Here is a 22,435-nt window from a genome sequence, read left to right as displayed (position 1 = left end):
CCCCACAGCATAAAGAGTATTTCAGAAGACCAAGTTGGCTTTAGAGTAATGCTTCACTTGAGTGTTTAATAGCAACACAGGTATTTTACTAAAAACCCCAAAGACAATCCACAGGTATGTTTTGCCACCAGTTTTAGGAATGAGATTTACAGAATTTGAGCTTCAATCCTACTTACCATCATCACAGTTTTGATAGTGTAGGTTTAAAGGTTTCTTTTTTTTAATGCCATGTTTACTAGATTTATTCTGGATGTGAGTATATTACTCCAAGTTCTCACCCTTTGAAGGTATGAGGGTAGAGAAGACAGGTTAGAAACCACACATCCTTTGGAAGCCTCATTAAAATTGTGGGATTTGGTCAATGCACATGCGAGTTGATAAGCGCATCTGCTAACCAGACAACGCAGTACATTCATGCAGGGCTCATTAAGAGTGCCGTGACAGATGATCAGATCTAAAAGCAAACACTGTAAGTTATCTTAAGGCAATATCAGGTGGCATTGACCCACATCAGCAATAATCTACTAGTGTACAGGCCAGACTACATAGCAGAAAGTAGTTCATAGAAATCTTTCGCGTACAATCTTTCCTGACAAAGATGTGTGGAACTTACCTACAGTGCTGCCCTGGTGAATTGCCATGAGGCCAAATGGCTGTGTGGCTCTATGGTGAAGGAGTGCATGTGATTAGATACTGTGACATTTGATGAGGAAAAAAACATGAACGCTAGAATAGATATCTGCACAATCAATTCAATGATCAACTCCACAAGGATACAGACAGAAACTAAGCAGCATGTTCAGGAAGGTCAGGGGGAGCAGTGGACTCCACCCAACAAAATCTAAACAGAAAAGTCTCAATTTAGTAAACACAACCACACATCTACCAACAGAGGGAATATCAATGAGAAAGAGGAAAACGTTACCTAGAAAAGTGACACTCAAGTCAAGAAGTATTACTGGTTTAATGTGAGCAGAGTGCGCCTCATTTTATACAGCAATGGCTGGCACTCCCGACAGTTCAAATCTTACTGATAAAGCACATTAATTCCAAATCCCAACCATCTTCCCATTCAGAGACCTTTCAGAATGATAGAGTCTACAAAGTTCTTCCTGGAGGAGGCTAGTGTGTCAATATCAACTGCCTCATATTTTCCCTAACTGGTTCCTGGCAAGCAGCAATACATACATTATTCCTGTCTTCCCTATGACTTGCAATGAAAAAATAAACTTAAAATAACCCACAGAAATCTCCCTAGAAGCCTGTGTAGAAGTTAGCCACCAACGATGGAAAATCACAGCCTAGCTCTATCTGTGGGATAGCCTAGCTCATTCATGACACCAGTGCGGTTTAATTTGTAAGTTCCAATCTCATATACTAGTAGGCCTGAAAAAAATATAGGATGCCACTGTTTCCTATCAGATTTACAGATAAAAGGCAAGTCATTCATACTGTAATTTAAAAATACATTGTACTAAAAATGCCAAACCACAATTTTTAGTATCCTCTAACTGCATGGCCTTCCCCAGAGCCACTCTCACATATGGCCCAGGGCTTCCCTAAGCAAGCTAGCGAGCATCCACTTCCCCCAGAGCCCCCTGCCTGAAGCGACTTTCATGTGAACACTTTCCGAAGTCCAACTGGATATAATTTAGAAGGCCACTGCTCCATTTCGACAGGAAGGGGAAAAGCCATGTCGAATGCAGGCCTCTTCCTTTCTTTTCTCAAGGCCACACCATGCTTTCTCCAGTAGACTTTCGGAAGTAAAAATGGTGAGGGACAGGGAAGGAATGGTGAAACATGATTTTTAAACACACACGCGCACACACTTAAAAACAAACATACCCAAGCTTACATACTTACTAAAAAGTTTCAACACTTCCGGTGGCCTGAGTCCATCTCATAACTCTTGGCCAAAGTCTACCCTCCCGCCCCCCACACATATCCCACCCGCCCCGCAAGAGTTACTGCTATGCATCTTATACACACAGCAAAATCCCTCGCCCCCGCCCCCCAATTATATAAAAAAACTAAACAGATAACTTACTTTCTTTAAATTATTTTAGTCTCTTAAAAGATTTTGACATTTAAATACTTCCTCTCTAATGATATATTAACCCCCAAAAGTATCCACAATTGTTCGATAAAACCAAACCCTCCTTTTATCAGTCCTGGCAGGAAGAGGGAAGTTATCAATCCAATCAACCTAATTAGGAAGTGGAGAGGTCAAGAAGAGAAAGGGTTCTTAATCCTTCACAGCTTCAACACATTCCCACCTCTCTAGTATCAATCGGTAAAAAAGCTCTAATAAAATAGTTTTAAATTTCTGAGGCAGTAGATGTAATAACCAAGGCTGTCTACCACTCCCACCCACTTCTCAGTATCAGTTCTTCTCTAGTCCAAAAAGGGTGAGCATTTCATAAAGGAAGTAATTTTCTTAGTCCAAAATCAGTAGTTTTTTCTTTTTAAAAAAAAAAGTTGTTTTTTTTAAAAAAAAAGAAGTCCCTCCACCCACTTCCGCTTCTTTTTCACTTAGGAAGGGGTGGGAGTGGTGGGGGAGGTTCTGATGGTAGAGGTGGTGGTCGGGGCTTGTCTGTATTGCCAGATCTGGAAGGGATTCCACCAGCCCGCGGATTCAGATACTCGCTGTAAGAATGAACAAATTCAAATGGAGGCGGCTGAGTGGGCTGAACACCCTGGGCACTGAGCAGGGAGTGAAGCATATTCACAGTATCTTGATAGTCTATAGTCTGGGTTGTGTTGTGACCATTGGCCCCCGTGGGGCCTTTATCCAGTTTCATATGTGGAACTCGTGTTTTACAGCTGGACTGCGAGAAGGGAAGGCCACTTGTATCTGAGCTATGCCCAGGCAACTGGGCCATTGTGGGAAGAGGAGGGAAGGAGAAGTTTATGGAAGATTTAGTACTCTTGGCAAGCTTTGCTGGATGATCAAATACTGTTCCTCCAGTTTCTTCTGGTGGACCTCTTTTGCGAGCAGCACTGGAAGAGAAAGAACTGGACAAGCTATAAGCTTTGTGTGGTAAGGTGCTTGTTTGACTATGTTTCGGATCACTTGGACGTTTGTTCCCAGAACCAGCTGGAAGCTGTGAGTGTGAGTGCTTGTGTGAGTGGTGATTGTGATGATGGTGATGGTTAGATGGGTGAGTCTTGTGCTTTTCTTTGTGTTCTCGGTTCTTGGTAACACTGTCATCTACAGAATTGTGCTTCTCAGATGAAGCATGGACTTTAATGCGCATCTTTATCTCTTCTGGCTTTGAAGAGGCAGTTTTATCCCCACCTGCCATTGGGATTCTCATTTTGAGAGCTGTTTTGTCAGCCTTTTCCAGAAAAGAGCGCTCAGGGTTTTCTGAGCCTTCCAAGGGCATCTTCAGAATGACTGAAGAATGACTGTCTTGGTGGGATAACAGATTCTGGGCAGCATATGCATACTGTGACTTCACGTTGGCCTCCATGTTCTCCAGCTGCCTCTTCTGGGCAGCCAATTCTTCTGCGTGCTTTGCACGGTATTCTTTCAGAGACACTTTAGCAGATGGCACACTCTTACTGCTCTGCTTCTGGGACAGAAATGCATTTGAACCATCTGGTTGCAAAGAGTGATCAACGCCTAGAAGTGCTATCTTCTCACTAGTCCGATGACCCTGAGAAGACTCCAGCTTAAAAGGCTGAGGTTGAGAGGTTGGCCAACGTTCACCCTGCAACATCTCCACACTGCTCACATTGCTGGATGACTCTGCAGTGGGTAAGAGGGAAGGCACAGCATTCGTGGTAGAAGAAGTTGACATGCTCATTAAACCTGCAATAGTTGTGTCTGAAGAGCTCTGGGAAATCATATTGAGGATGGTCTGCTCTGAAGTATTTTCATCTGCTCCTCGGTCATCTGCTTTTGTCTTCTTGGCAGCCTGGCATGCCTAGAATGAAGTAAAACGACATCTCTTCAAGTCTGGTACTTTATTAGCATCAGAAAAAAATTATTTCTATCAATCAGAGCCTGAGCAGTATGTGCCCCTAGGCTTCCTTTGCTACCCACTAGGCACAGTCATCTTCTGCAATTCACTCAAGAAAATAAAATGAAAGCTTAACGGTCTCAAATGATGAGAAATGAACATACTAAAATAAAATTTCTGACATTCATAAAAGTAATGATTTCATTATTCATAAATAAAACATATTCCACATACTTTGCACTGCAATCTATGTAAAACAGAATTATAAAGTCCTTTTGAAAAAGTACGCAATGTCAAAGATAAAATTTTGATACCAATTCTTATCTTGTAAAGCTCATCTTGCCTTCACCAGAAGCCAGTAATCAGAGAAAGCACTTTTTCCCCCTGTAAGTCTCCACACCAAAAGCACTCGACCAGTTGTGTTGACCAAATGATTACAAGTTACACACCACAAAACCAATCCCGCTATCACCTACAATCATTAAGACCCACGAAGTTGATGTCATGTTATTACATAACTATAAGGGCGAAAGAGGAGACTTTTTACTCCTGCCAAGAGTTACAGTTTCAGAAACCAGGCAGTTCTACCCTATTTCTATAGAGTCCAATGAGATGGAATCAATTTGAAGACCATGAGTTTGTTCAAGAAAGGAAAATCCAAATTCAGGGTACACATCTATCGCATATACTCGTGTGTAAGCCAAGTTTTTCAGCACAAAACATGTGCTGAACTGGGGTTCAGCTTATACACAGGTCAGTAGTACCCCTGCCCGCTACCTCTCGGGTGATTGCCATTCCACCGCTGTTCATTCAAAGCCCCGCTGACACTTCAGGCCTTTGAATGTTTGTTTACTCACAACTAACCAATCAGAGCCGTCCTATGACGTGTATCTTTGAATAAGCATTTTAAAGACCGCGTGCGAAGGATGTGGCATGAATGGAAGTCATCTGGTCAAGCCCAACTAACAAAAGGAGGAAATCTCATGAAGCCTGACATAGAGTTAATAGCAAAGTGGGTTCGAGATGCATGGGAAGACATTCCAGAAGACATGGTATGATGTGCCTTGCAGAAATGTAGTATTAGTAATGCAATGGATGGCAGTGAAGACTGTGCTTTGTATGAAAATGACGGCGATCTCAGTGAGGGCAGCGTCTATGATGACCTCACACCAGCTGAAGCTCTGCATTAGGATACGGATGATGATGAGGAATCCAGTTTTGAAGGATTTTAACTCTTTACATTTCAGCTTGGTTGCGGATTGAGCTCAGGGAATAGTACTCTTAAGGTATTGTTTTTGTTGAACCTATTTTCCACTTACTGTGCTGGTTTACTAATGTTAAATGACTTGTTGTCCTTTATGTTTTTTATTTAAAATATTTAAACACATTACCCCCACTGATGTCTCAATTTTTAGTAATTTTATTTTCATTTGTTTTGATTATTGAAACTCACCAATAGCTTCTGTATTTTCCACCCTAGGCTTATACTCGAGTCAATCAGTTTTTCTGGTTTCCCAGGTAATAATTAGGTACCTCGGCTTATACTCAGGTCGGCTTATATTCGAGTATATACGATAATTTTAGTATGTTCACTGGTGCAAGTCAAAAAATGAAACTAGTTTTATTCCACATGCTGACAGTAGTAATTCTCACCCTCCAATTCCGAATGCGTTTGAGCCTATTGGGTGTCTTCTCCAGAATCTGTAGAAATTCATGGGTCAGTTCTACATTTAAAAAGCGGGGGAGGGGAGAAAAAAAAAGGAACATTAGAAACACTCAGTGAAGCAGAAGTAATGAAGCAGGGATAACCTCAACTACCTCACTATTTTCATCTGGATCAAGTCACATTGGCCCATACATGTGACACATCAAGAGCAAGTGCTTTCCAAGGTCCCTTACTCTAAAACTTACCATCTAAAAGTTCCAAGGTCACAGTGGCGTCAACATACTCCCACCAGTGCTTCCCGTCAGTTGAGACTGGGATCTCCCAGTTGGACCACTTGCAAGCCAGATGAATGCAGACACAGGCCACCACAGGAGGTGTGTACTGCAGACTAAATGTGGTCAAATGCAGGCTGACATCAGAGGGAAGGAAACAGAGAGTATCATGAGCTCTCAATTCTGAACCCAGAGCTAAAACTCTCCATTATTATTTTTGTTTTTAAAGGAAAAAAAAAAGCTTTAAAAAACAAAAAACAAAAAAAAACACTGACGAGCAAGACGGGCAAGAAATATCTAGCTCTGATTTAACACTCAGTATGAGCATTCCATTAGCCCACCTGTTCAAGTAGCAACCATTTCCAAATCCCTTGATCACTCAATTCACGTGTTACCAGGGACACCCTTCCAACCTCAAAATGCCGAGCGGTTTCACCCAGTGGGTATACAGGTGTTTAAAAAGTAATCCGTTCTCTGTTTCATTAGTTGTACTCTACTATCCTCAGTATAAGCTTACACCTTAAGGAAACTTTTAGGATTTTTGGTGTTATCTCTATATGAAATACTTAAGGAAAAACTCAAAATGGCTTTCACTTTTGCTAGTCATCCTTCTGATCTAATTAAAAGTGATTAGATGATCAGTCCATGAAGTGTGACTATGCATAATTGATGGTTTAGTTTACAAATTTCTCACATCCAGGCTGTGAAAATGAATGAACTTAGCTTTGACAGTCATTAATGATATCTTTGGTTTCCACAAAGATTGGAAATGAGAGCAGGTAATTTACTAGGTAATATGACATTATTTTGTCATATATTTTCAATAAATATTGCAAGTCATATTATATATGTAAGTGCTCACTTTGGGACAGGAGGAGGAAAAAAAGAGTAATTTAAAATGTTGTAAATATTGCCATATTCTCCAAATTAGATTGTCAGTCACTTTCAACGAGCTTCAAGTTCATCTAAACTTTCAGTTCTGTACTCGTAAAAGAGATTTTAAGGCAAAACAATAAAATGCAGAATTGAGTAGCTATCGAAGAATCAGTACTAATACACACTAACCAAAATAGTGATACGATTGTCCCATGAAGTATGAAGATGTTTAAGTAATGGTTTGGGCTAAAATTTTCTCCTACCAGGCCATTCAATGGAGTCATTTCAGACTCACAGTGATCCTATAGGATACAGTATAATCGACCACACAGGGTTTCCAAGGCTGGCATCTCTATGGAAGCAGACTGCCACTCTCTCAGTTGGTATGTAACCACTGCACCAGTAGGGCAATCCTAAGTAATTACATGACCATGACAAATAAAGTGCCATTGGATTTAAGGTTCAACTATGAAAATCAACATTACCAAAGAATTACTTATACTACACATTGATACACATTGTATCAAAGATCATTTCTATACTTAGGCCTTTGTGTTCTAGTTTACTAAGTACCAGAACTGAAGTCCTATTTGTCCCTCAAAAAATGACAGCTCCAATCTATGCTGTATCCCAAAAAGACAAGGAATTTTAAATATAAACCTGTTCGTTGCCATGAAGTAAGAAGTCTGTGCCAAGTCCTTGCTTGCTAAAAAAACAAAGGGTCAGGGGGAATGGAGGAGAAAAGTTATTAGTCCCATTCATTTCCAAAAGATAATTAGCATGCATTTATTTTTGCACCAACCATCACCCACTGCCATCATCAAGTCAATTCCAACTCATAGCAACCATATAGGGCAGAGTAGAACTACCCAGTAACGTTTCCAAGGCTATATATCTTTACAGAAGCAGACGGCCACACCCTTCCTTCTCCAGCAGAGCGGCTAAGGGGTTTGAATGTCTGACCTTCTGGTTAGCAACTCAGTGCTTTCACTTTGGAGCAACCAAGGTTCCTCCATTATCTTTGAGGTACTGAGACTATACAATGGGATGAATGAGGCAGACATGGTCCCTGGCCACCTGATGTTTACATTCTACCAAAAGTGACATAGTAACAATTTATATTTTTATATTATTATACTATTCTCAAACCTAGCAAGTAAAGCTTTATGCTGCATTCCCGGTATTTTCTGAGCGACTTGTTTTAAATGCAATTCCTGGGCATCCTCCATAGAATTTGAATTCTGCGTATTTAGAAAGAGGCGCATGCACTTTCAACAAGTACCTCAGAGATTCTACGGCAAGGACTCACTTACAAGCACTGAATTAGAGGAAACACTAATTTAGAGGCAAGCTGAGAATCCCCAGCACAGTTGGAACTGTGACTTTTGCTGAAAAATGAAGTTTTAATTAGCCGTGGTGACAATAGCATAAATCTAATACGACAATGTGTAATACTGTACAATATGTGAAGTATATGCCAATAAAACCATTAAAAAAGGAAAAAAAGTTTTAATTAAGGTAGTCTTTGATTTAAACCCCAAATTACCAAGTAACAGGTAAATTATGTAATATACTTAATGTATAATAACAATTGCTCCTAGAAGAAAGCATGCTTTGGAAAAAAAAAAGAAAGCATGCTTTGGGTGAAAATCAAATTTCCACCTTCTTAAAACCTCCGTCTTTTCAATATGAGTATATTTTCCATCTGTTTAAGCCAATCCTTACTCAGTGTACCCTTTTTAGTGCTTTCAAAAAATGTAAAGAAGCATTGGGGAAATGCTGGAAATTTTCTAATGAAAAACACACTGAAATATAAAATAGCTCAGCTCTCAGTTTGGTCCACAAGATGCTACAGGCATTTAAATGCATGATGGTGTCCAGGGAGTTTTGATATTAGTAGGTAGGAAAAGCAGGAAGAACTGGGCTTCATTCTATTAGTTACTAAGATTAAATCAGAATAAAAAGACAAGCCCTACCCAGAGATTGTTAGTCATACAATTAGGTTGTATGGCCTTTAAAAGTGCCTAGAGCTATCAACCTAGACTCAAAATTAGGACTTAGTGACTTTTCAAAGTCTGCTCATATTTTACAAATATATTCAAATGCATGTCAACTGGAAAATATTTAAAAGCATTATTTATCTCACACACACACAAATAAAAACCTTGAAGTCACACCACTCATTTTGACTGAACCAGGCAGACCTTTCAACTTTACTTTGGCCAAAGCAATTGTATTATGTATTAGTCAACAGCAAATAAAGATGCTAAATGGTAAAAGCAACCGAGGACAGCTGTCTCCAGCTTCCTTACCTCGAACAAGCTGAGTGCACTTCACCACATGTGTATGCGGATGATCAATCGTTAGTTCAAAACCTAAAAATCAAAAAAAAAACTGGTTAAAGTGGTAAAGAACTCAAGCTATTTTATCCAGCGCTGAGCTTGGGTCATTATTGAAGGACTCCCTCTTCCCTGTCCGACTCGCGCTGTCCAGCAACTAACCGAGTCCCATCAACTAGGCAGCATGTTCTTGGTGGAGGCACAGTCCTCAGAGCAGCTGCTTTTAAGACAGAAAGCACCACTAAAGTATAAGGCTAACGCAGTCTCAATACCCCTCAGTAACCCCTGAACACAAACACTCTGAAGAGCAGAAGAACCTCAGTGAATCTAATATGGCTTAGACGTGAGGACTACTTGTTTATGGCTTAACCTTGAAACCACATTAAAACTCATTCCTCTCTTACCTATCATCTCCTCTACAATGGGTAGTGATCATTTTATCTAATCTCAGATGGTGTTTAATAAGTTTAAATAAAAGAAATAAGTTTACTCTAAAAATTTTTTAAAGGTTTTTTAAAAACTTTTTTTGAAGAAGTTACTGCCTGGGAGCATATAAATAAAATTTTCTAGCTACAAGTAAAGAAACTTTACTGAGACTTTTACATATTACAAATTACTCTATAAAGATCACTAACTCTCAGGTTTCAATGTTAAGATATTAGTAATAACAGCGGGAAAAGAGTATTAAAAGATAATGGAATTTTGTCACAAACTTTCTGAAACCCCTTCAATATATGTGCAGTAAAATACAGTTGTACACTAATTTTCCAGCAATCATAAATTCTTCCCCTAGAAGAAAAAGTACTGTCTACAGCAAGAATCTTTGTTTTCCACATTTGCTTTTTTTAAAGGCAATCTCCATGCTTGTGATGGACTGAATTACCCTATGTCCCTTAAAATGTGTTGGAAACTCTCATTTTATGCTAGTACATAAGAAAGCCCCACCCATTACCATCATCAAATGGACTGGTAAGGACCTACAGAACAGGAGAACTGCCTCTGTGGGTTTCTGAGACTGGAACTCCTTTATGGGAGTTAGTTTCTTTGGGGGATGGGTTATCTTTTTGTTAATGAGGCAGAATCAGCAGTGCTTTAGTCAATCCCTTTCAATAAGTGAAAGAGCAAACCAAACAGGTATGGAGGAAGAAAGATGCCAAGCCACCACAAGATTGCCTAGAAGCAGCTCAGAAGAGACAAGGAACTTCCTTTTGAGCTGAAAGAAATCAAGACTTCCCTTGAGCTCATGCCCTGGATTGACTTGAGGCTGCTAACCCACCAGCTGAGGCTTTCTAAGCCTGTACAGATTTAAGGTCTCAGAAACCCAAAGGGGAAGTTCTACTCAAGTTTGTTGGGGGTTTTTTTTTGGTGACGGAGTGGCAAATTGTGAGAACATAAATTTCCAATTGTTAAGGCCATTCTCTGTGGTATTTCTGTTACAGAAACTTAGATAACTCAGAATGTGGTGCCAGAGAGTAGCGTGTGGTTCTAGAGAGACTTAAAATGTGGAAGGTATTTTGAAACTGGGTAATGGGTAGAGGCTGGAAGAGTTTTAAGGTACTTCCCTAATAAAAGCATAGAAGACCCTAAAAAGACGATGGGTAGAGATATGAATATTAAAGGCAAGTTCTCTGAGTACTCAGAAGGAAGTATGGAGAGCTATAAAGAAAGTACCATCTTAGAGAATACATATGGTACCAGCAACCGAATATTGCTCGATCCAAACTCCAAGTGTACTTCTGGAAAGGCTTTAAAAGTAAATGGTGAGCATGTGCTTGGGCAATGAAGGAAGAACAGTGGCAAAGAATTTGTCTGAATCTCAAATGTTCAGTAGAAGACAGGACTTGTGAGATTTATAAGCAAGATCCTCCAGGAGCCACATGGTTTCTTGTCAACAAAGTAAAACACAAGAGGAAAGAGAGACTTAAATGAACTGGGGGAAGAAAAAAAAAAGGAAAATAGAAGAGCCAGGAAATTTTGTTGAACTAAGGACACATGGCTTACAGAATGTTCACCAAGAACATGGTGATAATCTTTTTATTCAAGAGATGAAGTTTGTGAGTAACAGATCTAACCAATTACCACTGTAGAAAATACGGGCAGAAAGCACAAATCCACGTTTACCGTACCTCCTGGCTACTTTGCCCCTACCCAAACCAAAAGTCGATTTTGACAATAGCATGTTGCTCGGGGATTGTAAATTTGAAAAGATGCTTTGATTCTGTAGGAAGGTGATATGAGGTTGGGAGAGGGATATATATTAGGCATACAGATGGAGGATCCGTAATGTGATTACAAAGAAAAAGGAAGCAAAGTAGTTTCTTCATAAACTAAGTAAGCACAAGTAACATTGAGAAAATCGATCAGCTGAAAGGGACAGAGAAAGAACCAAAGGAGAGCGTGCTGCCTGCCTTTTAGAAATCTACAGGTAGCAGCAGGCCGAAGAGGACCCTCCCAGCAGCAGCTCGGTGAGCAGCACAACTGATGGGAGGAGCATGGAATGTAGGCTTCTCAGTTTCAAAAATGGGGTCCAGGCACACACAGCCTTCCAATTTTTAGAGTCAGATCTTCGCCAACTTGGTTCCAAAGAGCAAAGCTTCACTGGTGGCATAGTAGTCCTTGGGTGCATCACAAGGTCTGAAGTTCTAAACCACCGCTGTCCTTTAACTACAATGAGGAATGGGTTGCCTTTGTTTGCTAACCAGAGATAGAATTCCTGCAGGGTGTGTTTTCAGCCAATCTCTAAACACAGAAAACAAGCCTACGCCACCAGCTGTACTCTGCATTTGGATTTCTAGACTCCTAAACTGTGAGAAAACTGTGAAACCATCCTCTTTCAGTGTTTCCATTATAGTAGCACTACATAACAAAGACACTGCTAAAAATAATAGATAATAACAGAACAATATCAGAGCTGCCCATGCGACAGGTATACCGTGAATTCCTTCAACTCCACTTTGGTATTCCACACACTGGTTACCAGTTGTTTCGTTGTTTTTTTAAATTGGGGACTCTTATAGCTCTTATCACACCCATGCATATATCTATCTTGTCAAACACATCTGTACATATGTTGTCATCATCTTTTCCAAAACATTTTTTGTTTCTTTCTACTTGAGCCCCTGGCATCAGCTCCTCCTTTCTTTCCCCCCGCCCCCCATTCCACCCTCCCTTCTTGATAATTTATCAATTATTCCTTTTTTTCATGTCTTACACCGACTGCTGTCTCATTTCACCCACTTTTCTACTGTCCATCCCCCTGGGTTGGGAGGTCATACGTTGATCATTGTGATCTATCGGTTCCCCCTAATCCCACCCCCCCCATCAGTTTTAAAAACAAATGCTGTTTACTTACAACAATAGACCATAAAACCTTGTAAGTTGTTTAGATTTTTCTCCCCTGTTAATGATTGTTTAGGCTTAAAACACAAATCACAAACTCTAAAATGGGAAAACAAAACCAACTGCTGTTTCAATGGTCAACTGCACTTGCGGTCCATCCATGATAGTACAGGTCAAGGTTAAACTCTGAGCTCTAGACTCTAGAAACAGAGTCGTTTTGAAAAGCCTTCCTATGGATTTCTTCCTGTTTCCTATCTTGCAAAGTATCGTAATGTATACACATACATACAAGGGGGCTTCAAAATTGTTCATGGAAAAATGGAATTGAAGATCATAGAATTTCCCCTGAAACTTTGTGAAGCCCTCTCATAATTCTTTTAATGTTTTCAAGGAAAATAATCTTACCTACCTAATGTCTGCAAAATAATACTTTCTAATATCACCAGATCTTGAACTTGCTGCAGGTAAGCCTGTAGGTGAGAAGACAAAGAAATTATTCCTCCAAAAGGTGCAATAGAGAAAGCCTAAATAATTTTAACAGCCCATCCCAGGGAAACCAGGCAACAAAAGGCAAAGATAGATAAATTCCTTTTCCATTCAGAATAGCTTCTCCTTAAAAGAAAAAGTATGTATATTACATATATATAATTTTAGGAGTGGCACACTGAGAGATAACGCTTTATTTATACAAGGGGGGGGGCTTCAAAAAGTCAATGGAAAAATTGAATGAAAAGATAATGGAAGTTTTCCATAAACTTTCTGAAGTTCCCTCCTTATACACAGCTAAGACAGAAAACCGGTGGTAGAATGTTAAGTGCCCAATTGGTAAGAGAAAGCTCAGCAGTTAGAACCCACTAGCTGCTCTGTGTGGCAGCAATTTCAGTAAAGATAACAGCTTTGGATGGAAATCCTATGAAACAGGTTTACTCTGATGTGAAGAATTTGTGAGTTGGACAACAGGTTTGGTTAGTTACAATAGAAGCACCAAAAATTTGAGGCATTTGACAATGGACAGCTGCAGTTTTAGTCTGCATGTTTTAGGCATAAGAAAAAAATAGAGATACGTTTTCTCCAACATCAAAATAAACTTAGCAGAGCCTTCCTACACTACTGAACACATTTAATAAGTCTCTTAACATTTGACTCTTGCTATACTTCTTCCAGATAATGCCAGATTTCTGGAAACAGAGTAGTTCAAAGGAAAAAGGAATAGGCAAAAAAGTTCTCGCAGCTCTGTGCTGGTCAATATTGAGGCCACCAGTGATGTGAAGCTACTGAGCACATGAAATGCTCAGAACTGATTCCAAGTGTGAGGACACTGGGTTTTGAAAACCGAGTTCATAATCAAGCACTCAAAACACATCATTTATATCTTCAGTAATGATTACATGGTCACATGATAATATTTGAGACATAATGCGTTAAATATTATCATTTTATTAAAGCTAATTTTACTTGTAAAATGAAGTTTCAAATCAAGTTTAGTAAGTTAAGAATTTTAAAATTACAAATGTAGCTCCCCTTATGTTTCTATGGCGAGCACAGGAGAATGAGTCCTGACCCAGAAGTTAAAGAAACTCACCTTAGCTCTTAAATATCTACTTTTTAATCTTGAGTAAGTCTGTATTTCTGCCCAGGCCTACTACCACATAATGGCGATAATATCATCCTCTAACCATCTCACAAGGACTACTTTGGTGAGAAATTCTGAACAGGTACGCAATCTCGGAATACAAATTCCATTCCTAAGCCTGCCTGCCTTTCAACTGATTTGTACAGGGAGCATCAGTCAGTTAAATATATAGTACATCAGAGTCTTCCTTCTAATATATTAAAAACAAAGGTGAAAATAGGTGATAAAAAGTGAGAATTTTTCTAAATCTTAAAAAATAAAATAAGTTTTAAAAAGTAAATGCAAATTCTATGGACCAATAGCACTTATTAGTCTCAGACCTTGGCAAAAGTCTAGAGCAATCATTCTTTTCAAGAGCTACTGGTCTAGTCAAAAATCTCTATTACCGGTAAGTGGAAAAGAATACAAAACATACGCAGAAATGAAACTGGAATAGTGGCTTGTTAGTAGATAATAAATTTTCATTTTCCTTTTTTCATCACTTCCCAATTTTACTACAAATGAGTTCCTGTAAATTTTTCATCCGGCTCCCGATTTTTTTAAGGTTAGGGAAAAGCATACACTGAATATTCAAAAGACACACTAAAACTTATGTAAGGCAAAGTTAAAAATTAGGTCACACTATAAAGACAAGCAGATGTGTAATCAAACCCCTACCTCACTCCGAATATCAGGAAGTGATTCTTGAGGATTGAGACAAGCATGTGCGACCTTGATGACATGCTCCAATTTTTTTGGTTGCTCCTCTACTTTTGCTGCTAAAAATAAGGCTGCTGGAGCCACAGACTGAAGAGAGAAAATTTAAACAGTTAGTTCTATATAAAAAGTGGTTCTAAGAGTTATGTCTGACACTTCAAATTCTATGCATGACTCAATTTCATCATTTTAATTATGCTTTACACAATTCTAAAATATTCTCCTTGCTTCTAACCATTTATCCATGTCTACTGGTGCACTAATGATGTAGTCTATTGTGTATGTGTGTATAAACTCACTGGCATTGAGTGGATCCGGACTCACAGTGACCCTATAGGGCAGGTTGATCTTGTGAATTTTAAGATTAACTCAAATCTCCAACCTTTTAACCAATCCTGACACCTGCCGCCCCTCCCACCACACATTCTACTTCTGGGCTGGGTTTGTCCCTTTGTTGCAATGGCCACACAGAACGTTAACCCCATCTTCCCAGGCTCGGCTATTGTTGCAGCACTGTATCAAGCCGTCTCATTGAGGCTCTGCCTCTTTTGTTGAAACTCTAGCAAACATGATGTCCTTCTCCAGAAACTGGTTCATCCTGAGAACATTTCCAAGGTACATGACAGGTCTTTCCTTATCCTGGCTTCTAAGAGCATTCTGGCTGTACTTCCAAAGCAGATGTTTGTTCTTCTGACACTCCATCATTCAGTCAGTACTCTTCACCAACATTATAATTCAAACGCATCTCTTTGTCTTCCGTCTCCCTTATTCATTGTTCAGCTCTTTCATGTCTGGAGAAGACTGAAAATGCCATGGTTGACCAGGATCGACTCCTCAAAGTGGCAAAGATCTCTGCTTTTGAACACGTGAAAAAGGTCTTTTGTAGCAGGGTTGCTCAATTAACTGTTATTTGATTTTTTGACTGCCATTTCCATAGCACCAATTATGGATCCAAGTAAAATGAAATCCTTGACAATTTTCATCTTTTCTCTATTTACCATAATGTTGCTTACTGGTCTAGTTGTGACAATACATTCTGAAGGCTGTGGTCTTTGAACTTTGTAAGTAAGTGCTTCAAGTTCTTTTCACTTTCAGCAAGCAAGTTGCCATGTTCTTTGTAAATTAATTCATCTCAATTCTACCAACTACTCTCTGAGGAAGGCACTATTGTTTTTATAGAAATGAGAAAACTTACAAACTTTCAGAACTTGCCCAAAAAAGACAAATTAGCCCATTAGCAGTACAGCAAGCTCCAGAGCCCATACATTTAACCACTAACCTAGCTGGTCTCATAAGAGTCAACTTGAGAAAGTACAGCCAATCAAGTACACCTAATTAAATTTATTAGGCATTAAAATTTAGCATCTAAGCATTAACATTCACTTTCTCCAATTAGTAACTTCACTCAAGTATTACTCCATTTACAAACAGTGAAGATAGTAAATATGAAAATTCAACAACCCCAAATTGCTTTTCAAAACAAAGTCAATGCAATGTCAAAACTTTAAGTGAGAAGGCAAAAGTTTTGAGAAAGATGATGGCAACAAATGTACATATGTACTTGAAACAATGGATGTATGTATGGATTGTGATAAGAATCGTAACGAGCCCCCAATAAAATGATTTTTTTAAAAGATCCTATGTTCTACCTATTGTTTACACAACTGCAATTACTGCCTCATCCTGTTGCAAGACCACCCTCCTTTTGCAATTATGTTTTCAAATAAAATGTGTCTAAGTCTAGATTTTCTTTCATTTGAGAACACCTTGCCATCAGAAAAAGAAAATATATTATCCAGATTAAAAAATATTTAAGTGAAAAGAAATAGACCAACCATTAATTATTACTACTAAAGAAATAAACAACTTGAAAAAAGAGGACCTGATACAAAGGGCTTAAGTGGAGAGCAATGGCTTTGAAAATGATTAGGGCAAAGAATGTACGGATGTGCTTTATACAATTGATGTATGTATATGTATGGATTGTGATAAGAGTTGTACGAGCCCCCAATAAAATGTTTTAAAAAATAGAAATAAACAATTTGAATCACAGGACAAGGAATTGCCTTATGATTTGGAAATATACAATAAAACCAGTAGAGTCAGAACCCATGTAAGGTGAAAACACAATGTCAGAAGAAGAAAAGTGAAATACTTTCCACTAAAATAGGAAAGTGCTAAGCCTGCATTCATTCAAAAGTGGAAAACTTCTGAAGCTGGGAAAAAGATGGCAGTGCCATACTGTAACTTGATCTGACTGTTGTCAGATTAATCAAGTTGCACACTTCACATTTGTGTGCTGTTTTAGGCATGCTATTCTTCAATAAAATTTTTAAACAAGGATAGGCCACCACAAAACACAAGATACAAGAATATACAACAAAATGAAGAGGGGGAAAAAACCAATACAGATAACATATAGCTCAATACACAAAGAACTAGATAAGCTAGAAATGAGAATAAAAGGAAAAAACACCAAAAGTAAATCAGTTAATACAATGCTGTATCAAACACACTGTCAAGATTTTGCCTTATAGCCTGGCTTTCACAGGCTTTCCTGCACTTGACTATTAAGTTCAGAATATGCCTGAATCAATGATCTGAAGACCACTGGTGCCATAGTGGCTAAGCACTCATCTGCTTCAAAGCCAGCAGTTCAAACCCACCAGTTGCTCCACAGGAGAAAAGTGCAATAGTCTGCTTCTATAGATTTCTATCCTTAGAGACTACTAGGGGCCATTCTATTCTATCACATATAATCACTGAGTTGCGACTTGACTCAGTGGCAATGGGCTTTTGTTTACTTAAAAAAAAAAATCAAACCCAAACTCAATCTTTTAAATTTTAAGGTCTGCCAAAACAGTATTCTGTATTGGACAATATGGTCCTCAGGTGGCAAAAAGTTTACTCAATTAACCCAAAACATGAAATTCACCTTGCAGTGCCTAGTGACCTGCTTCCCTAAAAGATTTAGTCAAGAAAATTCTAAGAAGCACTTCTACTCTGTAACACACAGAGTTGTCATGAGCTGGAACCAACTCAAGAGCAACTGGTTGTTTTACACTGGAAAATAACCAGGCCATTCATGCATTCAACAATTTTACGGAAAACTCTTCAGAAGAAATACAGAAAAATGAGTTTTTGTCCTTATTTAACTTTATAGAAAATAAGTATAGTCATACTGATTTGGAATTCATTCCACTCCAGATTTCAAGTCTGCATCATCGTGTAAGGAAAGAACTATGTAAAATCTTTAGAACTGACAAGAAAGCTATACATTCAACTTTCTCTCTTAATCTTCCATTCTGGCTGAGCCAGGGATCTTCAATTTTGCCAATAAAATGTTTATATTTCTCTTAATGAGTCAGTGTGAGCAGAGGGCAGACAAAATAAAGGCTATTACATGCAGAGAGACAGTTTCTTAGGGTTATGGATGAAAGGGTGGAGAGGGAATGGAGTTAATAATGAGTACAAGATGAGAATGATGAGGGCAATGAATGTACAAATGTGCTTTACACAATTGATATATGTGTGGATTGTGATAAGAGTTGTATGAGCCCCTAATAAAATGATTAATAATAATAATGAGTACAAGAATGAACAAATTGCCCTAAAACTGACTGTGGTAATGATTTAATAACTTTTGAATGTGTTTAAACCAATGAAATTATATAATGCCAATAAAACTTTTTTAAAAGTCTATTAAAAATTACTGGTAAGAATAGTGCTGTATTAAAAATAGCTGTATTAGACCATTTATTATAAAGCTGAGAAGGCGTAGCAAAAAACAAGAGTACTGGAAATGGTACAGGCAGAACATAATGAAAGATGTAACTAAGTAAAGGTACGGAATAACAACGTGTGAAGAAATTATCACATGGGAACCCAATTTACTATGTTAATTTTGGCCAAGTAGACAATAAAATATTATTTTAAAACAAACAAATAAATAAAATGTGGGCTCGAAGTAGAGGGAGCTAACCAAAATCCAAATCCAAACCCACCACAATTGAGTCAATTCTGACTCATAGCAACCTCATAGGCAGAGTAGAACCTTTCCCTTGGACTTCTGATGCAGTTAATCTTTAAGGGAGGGAAAGTCTCATCTTTTTCCTTACAGGGATCTAAGGGAAGAAGAAAATCATGCTGACTGGACATTAGTAAAGCCACACATTCAAAGGGTTTTCTGTGCTGTCACACCCAATACCAATGTGACCAATCCCTTAGCACAGAAGCAGGGAGCAATGGCAGCACAGTGGGTGAAATGGAGAGTTGCTAACCACAAGGGCAACAATTTTAACCCACTAGCTGATCCACAGGATAGACAGGTGGCAGACAGCTTTATAAAGAGCTGCAGTAAAGATTACATGTTTACAGTCTCAGAATTTCTATGGAGCAGTTCTCCTCTGTCCTATAAAGCCATTATGAATTGGAATTGACTTAATGGCAGTGGTTTATTCATTATAGGAGCAATATTTAGGTTCACAGATTGCTTTCTATGGCATGACATAAAGGGCATATATACATGACAGCTAAGAACTCATATCATAAATGCCTGAGATATTTCTTTTCCCCTTTGCCAGTGCCATGGAGTTGATTCTAATTCAGTGATCCTACAAGGGGTTTCTGAGACTACAAATGCCATGAGAGCAAACAGTCTCCTCATCTTTGAGTGATCACTGCCCTTGTGGCTAGAAGTTCAACACTTAAGAGTGCCACCAGGGACCCTTAAAAAGCATAAACTACAATGAAATAAACTTGACTCACAACTCCATATGAAGTAGTCATCAAGTTTATCCAATATTAACTTGGGATTTTATTAACCAAACGTAGTCTTACCTGCAACTGGGGTATCACTATGCACTGGTTCCAAGTCATTTACAATAATGTTAAATACGACCATTTCATGTAGCAAAACTGAAAATAGCACTATTTAAATTCTGTCCAGAAAAAAAAATCCCTTTATTATTATTTTCTTTTCCTATTCCAAAAGTCATTTCCCCAGTCATTATCACATAAGGTACCTTCCCTCTCCAACCAATCACTGAATGGAATTTTGTCAAAGGCTTGTAATCATGTTTTCCTGTACCCATATTGTCATTTAACATTTCAAAAATCTATGCTTAAATTAAGCATGATTTCCCTTTAAACATTAACCCCCAACCCAAAAAGGTAATGTTTACATGTTCCCTTTCTCAATGAGTCTGCCCGCTGGGTTGCACTTAAACCCAGCACACAACTAGAGATTGCACAGGGAAACTGAAAGGCAGGGTGATACACAACCAAAGAGGGCAACCGAACTTCAAATCCCAGTTCAATAAAAAAGATCAAGTACCAAAGAGATAGGAAGCTGCAATAAATCACAAAAGGATTACATCGTCATATTTTAAAAAAACTTACATTTCGATGAAACTGTGTAAAGGACTGAATCATGTAGAATCGATGCATATATACTATAGCAGTGTTGATAGTCAACTGGGAGCTAAAGTGTTCAAATTAAGGGCCAAAATCAAGTAGAGGCAGCCTAATTCCCTAAAATGTATAGCCAAAGGGATGGTTACAATACCTTTATCTCCTCCCAGAAAAAGACCATACAGCCATGTACCTTTAAGCCCCTAGAAGAAAAACCATCCTCACCTCTCCAAATTAGAGCAAATAATTCTCTTATATCAAATTGTCAATAGATACAGCACAATGTCTTACACAAAGTAGGCATTCAGTATAAATGTTTGACTGAATAAGCAAACAAATTTCTTAAGAAATGTAGGTCATGATACACAAAACCATAATCTAAACCTGTCTGTCACCTGAATCAATCATTAGCTCAGGTTATTTGATTAATGTGTTTTACGTGGGTCTCTGATCTGGTCCTGCTGTATCTCCCTCACCTTCTAAGCTCCAGCAATTAACTTCTCAGTTCCTTGGCTCCCTGGCAACCAAATAATCTCACGTGGCAATCGCTGGGACCAAACACACTGTGGAATAACTTGATATTTCTTAGAAAGGTTTGGTTTTGGGGTTTTAAAGGAAAACCTTTTAAAGCTTTGCCAGTCTAAGGACTCCCATGATGGGAACACTTATAAACAGCACACATACAAAAAGGGAAGTTTAAAGTTGCAAGAAACACCTTCACACAAGGATTAATGCAGTCCTGACTGGATGCTTAGGAACTGGCTATCAGTTTTCTCTTTCAATGAACACAACCGTAAGACCACAACTTTACTGTTCACAACTTTACGTATCTGGGAGTTGCATTCTTAAACCCATAGATAATTTTTATATGCTGAGTGGGAAGAACCTAAATTATCAGTTTCCTCAGTTACAAGAGTATATTTCCCGACAAAAATACATGGAAAGATTAGACAAATGTTTCAAAATTTTAAAATGTAGTTTTATGAGCAACTGCAAAATGGTTATTTCCGACCAAATTTTTTTGCAGTTTTCTTCGCACATAATCCACAATCTTTTCAAACAAGAGTTGTAGGTGGTCTCCACCCCTACAAATCTAAACCGACATCCTCCCTTTTGCTAAAATTCTATAGATTAATTACAGCTACTACTGACTGCCAGATCGTGAGACAACCAATTTTAGATTAGAAAAAAAATCAAGAATCTGACAGGACCTTTAACGAGCACGTGAAAAGACCGAAACCTGAACTTAAGATGCTGGGATTTACTTGTAGGTCACCCGTAAGAAGACCTTCAAGTTCTTCGCTTTCCCAAACTCTTTAAATATTAAGTTCTGGGGCGTTCAACAATGCTACACTGTACCAAGCCCCTAGGCCATAGCGGAAACACAGACTCTCTAAGGTGTCAGAGCAAGGCATCACAAGACAATGAAGAGAGACTAGGAAAGTTCGCACTCACAATGCCAGGAAGGATACGAATTCCCGGCTACGTTGATGGCACGGGTGAGCGAGCGGGAAATTAACTCCGCCTCGCTTCCCTCGCGCGAACACTGAATTTCAGTCCGCCCCTTCGTGGGCTCTCCCACCCCAAAACTCAGTCCTTCGCTACCCTCTTCCCCCTTACGAAGCTGGCAGAGCCTGAGGCCAGGACGCCGGAGCATGGCGGGACCGACGCCAAGGCCCAAGGCCTAGGCCGAAAGGATACACGTTAAGACGTTGTCCCATCTCCTGAAGCAGATTAGCCGCTTGCTGGCGGTTAGAAAGTTCTTTATCTGGGTCCAGGCCAAAACGACGGGACGGGCTATTTTCCAATTGTTCCCGAGTGAAATACCACCGTTTGTTGCTGTTCTTTCTCTCTCCCTCCATAGTGCTTCGGGCAGAAGGCAGCGGAGGAGGCTGCGAGCACTTCCCAGTGTCACCTAAGGGGCGACACACATCCGCTGTGCGGAGACAACTGCGACGTGACGAACTTCCGCTAATGGTCGAAAGCTAGGCTGTGACACTTCCGTCCCCGAAGTAATAGTCAAATGGCTTAAGTCTGGACTGGACCTCTCGACAACCCGTAGTCGAGCTAACAGCCAATAGGCGAGCAGGAAAGCCCGTCGCTCTAGGACGCAGGCGCCAGTCATGTGACGCTAGAGAGGCGGGTGGGGTAAGGAGTTCTCGTTCAAACTCACTTCTCTTCCCGCGAGAACTGATCTGAGTTCGCGCCCTGGGAGAGGGGGCGAGGCTACAGTTGTG

At 39.2% G+C, this 22,435-nt stretch overlaps 1 protein-coding gene across 3 annotated transcripts; it reads right to left on the bottom strand.

Annotated features, from left to right (window-relative positions):
- Positions 1-2,001: 2,001 nt before the first annotated feature.
- On the bottom strand, positions 2,002-22,234 carry CCNT1 (cyclin T1). Of its 3 annotated transcripts, XM_075551789.1 has the most exons (9): positions 21,900-22,226; positions 20,187-20,268; positions 14,748-14,876; positions 12,867-12,927; positions 9,092-9,154; positions 7,440-7,485; positions 5,877-6,040; positions 5,619-5,689; positions 2,002-3,929 (listed from the first exon to the last, which is right to left on the bottom strand). In XM_075551789.1, the coding sequence occupies exons 1-9, from the start codon at positions 22,058-22,060 to the stop codon at positions 2,529-2,531; spliced, it is 2,178 nt and encodes a 725-aa protein (XP_075407904.1). In that variant the 5' UTR covers positions 22,061-22,226; the 3' UTR covers positions 2,002-2,528. The 3 variants fall into 3 exon arrangements, with proteins under 3 accessions (XP_075407904.1, XP_075407905.1, XP_075407906.1); XM_075551791.1 differs by lacking the exon at positions 5,877-6,040 and having other exon boundaries at positions 3,790-3,929; positions 21,900-22,234; XM_075551790.1 differs by lacking the exons at positions 5,877-6,040; positions 9,092-9,154; positions 12,867-12,927; ... (1 more) ...; positions 20,187-20,268; positions 21,900-22,226.
- Positions 22,235-22,435: the final 201 nt, after the last annotated feature.

Source organism: Tenrec ecaudatus, chromosome 6 (genome assembly GCF_050624435.1).
Source record: "Tenrec ecaudatus isolate mTenEca1 chromosome 6, mTenEca1.hap1, whole genome shotgun sequence".
Classification (NCBI taxonomy): domain Eukaryota; kingdom Metazoa; phylum Chordata; class Mammalia; order Afrosoricida; family Tenrecidae; genus Tenrec; species Tenrec ecaudatus.
The sequence above is the reverse complement of the archived record's forward strand: the minus strand, read 5'-3'. Positions and strand labels throughout refer to the sequence as shown.

What these genes read in the sequence shown, in the direction of transcription:
- CCNT1 (XM_075551789.1), bottom strand. Translation starts at nt 22,060, where the DNA reads ATGGAGGGAGAGAGAAAGAACAGCAACAAACGGTGGTATTTCACTCGG. An exon ending in TTACACAGTTTCATCGAAAT is followed by an intron (nt 14,877 to 20,186) that starts GTAAGTTTTTTT and finishes TTCTCTCTTCAG; the next exon opens with TCTGTGGCTCCAGCAGCCTT. An exon ending in TATTATTTTGCAGACATTAG is followed by an intron (nt 9,155 to 12,866) that starts GTAGGTAAGATT and finishes TTTGATTTTTAG; the next exon opens with GTTTTGAACTAACGATTGAT.